Genomic DNA, 3,691 nt, shown 5'->3' with positions numbered 1-3,691 from the left:
TATAGGATCTGATGAATATTTTTTTTTAATTAACTTTCATTTTCTTTTATATATGTATACAGTAATTTTTCCTCACCACTACCTGAAACTTTATGAAATGAAGCTTCTCAATGTCCTATATGGACCATATAGACATAGGAAACTTCATCCAATTCTTTCACCGAATAACAATATATAGTTTAGAATTATAGTCCGATCTAATTTTTTTTTTCATAAAAAACTGATTGAATTCAATTATAAATTATATTATAATTTATTATAGATGGATAAATTCGTTATAATTTTAATTGAAAGTGATTACAACAATAACTTATTAAAAAATAAAATAATAACAAATTTGTATATTCTGCTAACACGATCCACAACACGGAAGAAACAAGGGGAGACATTAAACCTTGGACAGTTGGACTAGTTGATTAATAATTATATTCTCTACTATTATAATGAACCCTAGAAAAACGACAAGGATTATATATATGATGATTAATGATGATACGATTCCACGTTACTTAAGAAAATAATTATGATTAATAATGGAATCAATTCACCAAGACACCAAACATGGTACTGCCATGCACTCAGATTCTGAACGCAGGCATGTGGCATGAAAATCGTTTAAATCGTCATTTCTTAATCAATCAATATCTCTATCTAAATCCCAGACCGCGTCCTCAACTTTAAATAAATATATATATTTGCATTATTTACTTGAACTTAGAATTAAAGAAATCCATTTTGTTTGGGGAGAAAATAAGAAATTTTCATGTTTTATACTTGTATATGTGTGTAGTGGCAGAAACAATAAAATCCCCCAACCTTCAAAGTAGCATTTGATCAATAATGAATTCTTACTTTATTAGTACTGTAGTTCATCATCATCAGCATTTATTTAAAACTAATCCGGGAATGCAAAATCCAACAGAGATATACAAGACAATATTGAATAAAAAAGTACAAATGTATATAGAATATTAAGAGAAAGGAGAAATTAAACAAATTGAAGTTGTGAATAATGAAAGAGAAAAAAAGAGAAAGAAAGAGGACACATGCACGAAGGTGGGGGCGCAGATGTAATACAAAAAGAAGAAAAGAAGCATAAAAGAACAGCTATATATATATAACATATTGATTTCTCTGTATCAGAAATTAAAGCAAACAATAACATAACGTAAAATACAATTAACGATTCTGTTAGTTTCTTCTGAGAACAAGTTTCAAGAATGAAAGGAGGCAACAGTGGCAGGGAGATTATGCTGGGGAATTCTCGGAAGTGGATAATTGTGGTGGTCACCATATGGCTGCAGGCCTTCACCGGCACCAACTTCGATTTCTCGCAGTACTCCTCCGCCATGAAATCCGCCCTCAACATATCGCAGATGCAGCTCAACTACCTAGCCACCGCCAACGACATGGGCAAGCTCTTTGGCTGGTCCTCCGGTTTCGCCCTCATCTACTTCCCTCTTCCTGCCGTCATGTTCATCGCCGCCGCCATGGGATTTGTCAGCTACGGCCTCCAGTGGCTCCTTCTCCAAGGCTTCATCCACCTCCCTTATTTTCTGGTAAACCCTATCTCCAAAATCAAAACACATACATGACTTATGCTATTTTATTAGTCGTAAAAATATTGGTTAGTTTATAAGCTAATTTAATTTGTTACCGCAAGCATCTTTAGACGATTGCTAAATGCACTATATCATATACAGGCCAGTTCTTCTTCCTCTCCCTGGCCGCTTAAAATTGATCGCACATTAAATTTACGTTGATACATACATTACACTTGTTTTCTGGTTAAATGGTTGCTTGTTGATCAATCATATGGATATTATTGAAGCAAATTAAAAATAATATTATTTAAATTAAAATGCTGACTAAACTGAAAATTTAAAGGATTAGTAGTGTTGATTAATATCATATATAGAAAGAGGACGCCACTAGCTAGTTTATAAATTAATATATACAGAAATTGCATGTTAGCTTTTTGTCCGTAGTGGAAAATGGGTGTATGCTGCACGTGTCCAGCTCATACGAAGCTTTGATATGCGTTTAATATTGATTTCAGGTGTTTGTTGTGAGTGTGTTAGGAGGGGTGAGCATATGTTGGTTCAACACAGTGTGCTTTGTTCTGTGCATAAGGAGTTTTCCGGTGAAGAGAGCACTGGCACTGTCCCTCACCGTCAGCTTCAATGGTGTGAGCGGGGCACTCTACACGCTGGCCGCCAATTCAATAGACCCTTCATCTCCTACTCTCTATCTCCTTCTCAATGCCCTTCTTCCCCTTCTCGTCTCCTTCGCCGCCGCCTTGTTGGCCCCAGTTATGCCCCACTCTCCTGCTCATCATGATCACTCTAACAGCGACTCCATCATGTTCCTAGTACTCAACTTCCTGGCCACTCTCACTGGCCTCTACCTCCTCCTCTTTGCCTCCCATGCATCCGCGGGCGATGTGGCATCCAACAGGCTCTTCTTGGGGGGCGCCATTTTCCTTCTTGTCTTGCCCTTATTCGTTGCTTATGCCAGCTCGTGGTCTCGTCCAACAGTTCATGACGACGACCTCGAGCTGCATAAGGAACTCATCATTAGCTGCAAAAGGATGCTGGAAGAAGAGCAGTGTGGCGGCGCCGTTCTTGGAAGGCTGGATTTCTGGCTCTACTATGTTACCTACATTTGCGGAGGAACTATTGGGCTTGTGTATAGCAATAACCTGGGACAGATTGCGGAGTCAGTGGGCACGAGTTGTGACATTTCTACACTTGTGATGGTGTATGCCTCCTTCTCCTTCTTCGGTCGCTTGCTTTCGGGTCTACCCGACTATATTGGTAGCAAATTGTACTTTGCAAGAACTGGTTGGCTATGCATTGCACTAATACCCACCCCAGTTGCATTCACATTCATGGCGCTATCACAAACTCCCCTCGCACTCCCCATAGGCACGGCGTTGATAGCCTTCAGTTCCGGATTCATATTCGCTGCTGCCGTCTCCGTCACGTCGGAACTCTTTGGTCCCAACAGTGTTGCCGTCAATCACAACCTTCTCATAACAAACATCCCAATTGGATCCCTGCTCTACGGCTTCCTGTCCGCCTTACTCTACGACGCCAACACAAACTCCGGCGTGTGCATTGGCAGGCAGTGCTACTTCTGGACTTTTGTGTGCTGGGCTTGCACAGCTGTCCTCGGACTGCTTTCTAGTCTCCTCTTGTTCTTCAGAACCAAACATGCATACCAATTACATGATGGCTTTGTAAGAGGATGAACCAATAAGGGGGAGGGTTTAGTTGTAGCAATGTGTGCATGACTACAAGAATCACTGCAATTTCTAATGAAATCATACTCTTTCATGAGAACAACACAACCCTCTCACCACTCGCTAGATATAGATATCATCATTTTAGTTCAATATATAATGCTCAAGCTATTATATTATTGCATTTTCTTATTATGCCTAATCATAATATACATTTCTTTCTATTATATATTGGTAAATATTTCTATCAAATTGTTTTTATATAAAATTATTAGATAATTTAATATAAGTTTAATATATTTTATTAAATTATTATCTATTAGTTTTCGACTATCAAATTTATCCTATGTATTTGCTCTCATCTATTATTCTTAAATACACTTATTTTTAACTCTTTTCTCTAGTTGACTGAATCATATATAACAATTTTTGATTGTTAATGTAAAT

The 3,691-nt window shown here is 38.0% G+C and overlaps 1 protein-coding gene across 1 annotated transcript; it reads left to right on the top strand.

Moving 5' to 3' along the window:
* LOC107619861 (protein NUCLEAR FUSION DEFECTIVE 4-like) lies at positions 675–3,472 on the top strand. The gene is made up of 2 exons (XM_016322100.2): positions 675–1,559; positions 2,060–3,472. The coding sequence occupies exons 1-2, from the start codon at positions 1,221–1,223 to the stop codon at positions 3,251–3,253; spliced, it is 1,533 nt and encodes a 510-aa protein (XP_016177586.1). The 5' UTR covers positions 675–1,220; the 3' UTR covers positions 3,254–3,472.

Source organism: Arachis ipaensis, chromosome B10, assembly GCF_000816755.2.
Source record: "Arachis ipaensis cultivar K30076 chromosome B10, Araip1.1, whole genome shotgun sequence".
In the NCBI taxonomy this organism is placed as follows: Eukaryota; Viridiplantae; Streptophyta; class Magnoliopsida; order Fabales; family Fabaceae; genus Arachis; species Arachis ipaensis.
The sequence above is the reverse complement of the archived record's forward strand: the minus strand, read 5'-3'. Positions and strand labels throughout refer to the sequence as shown.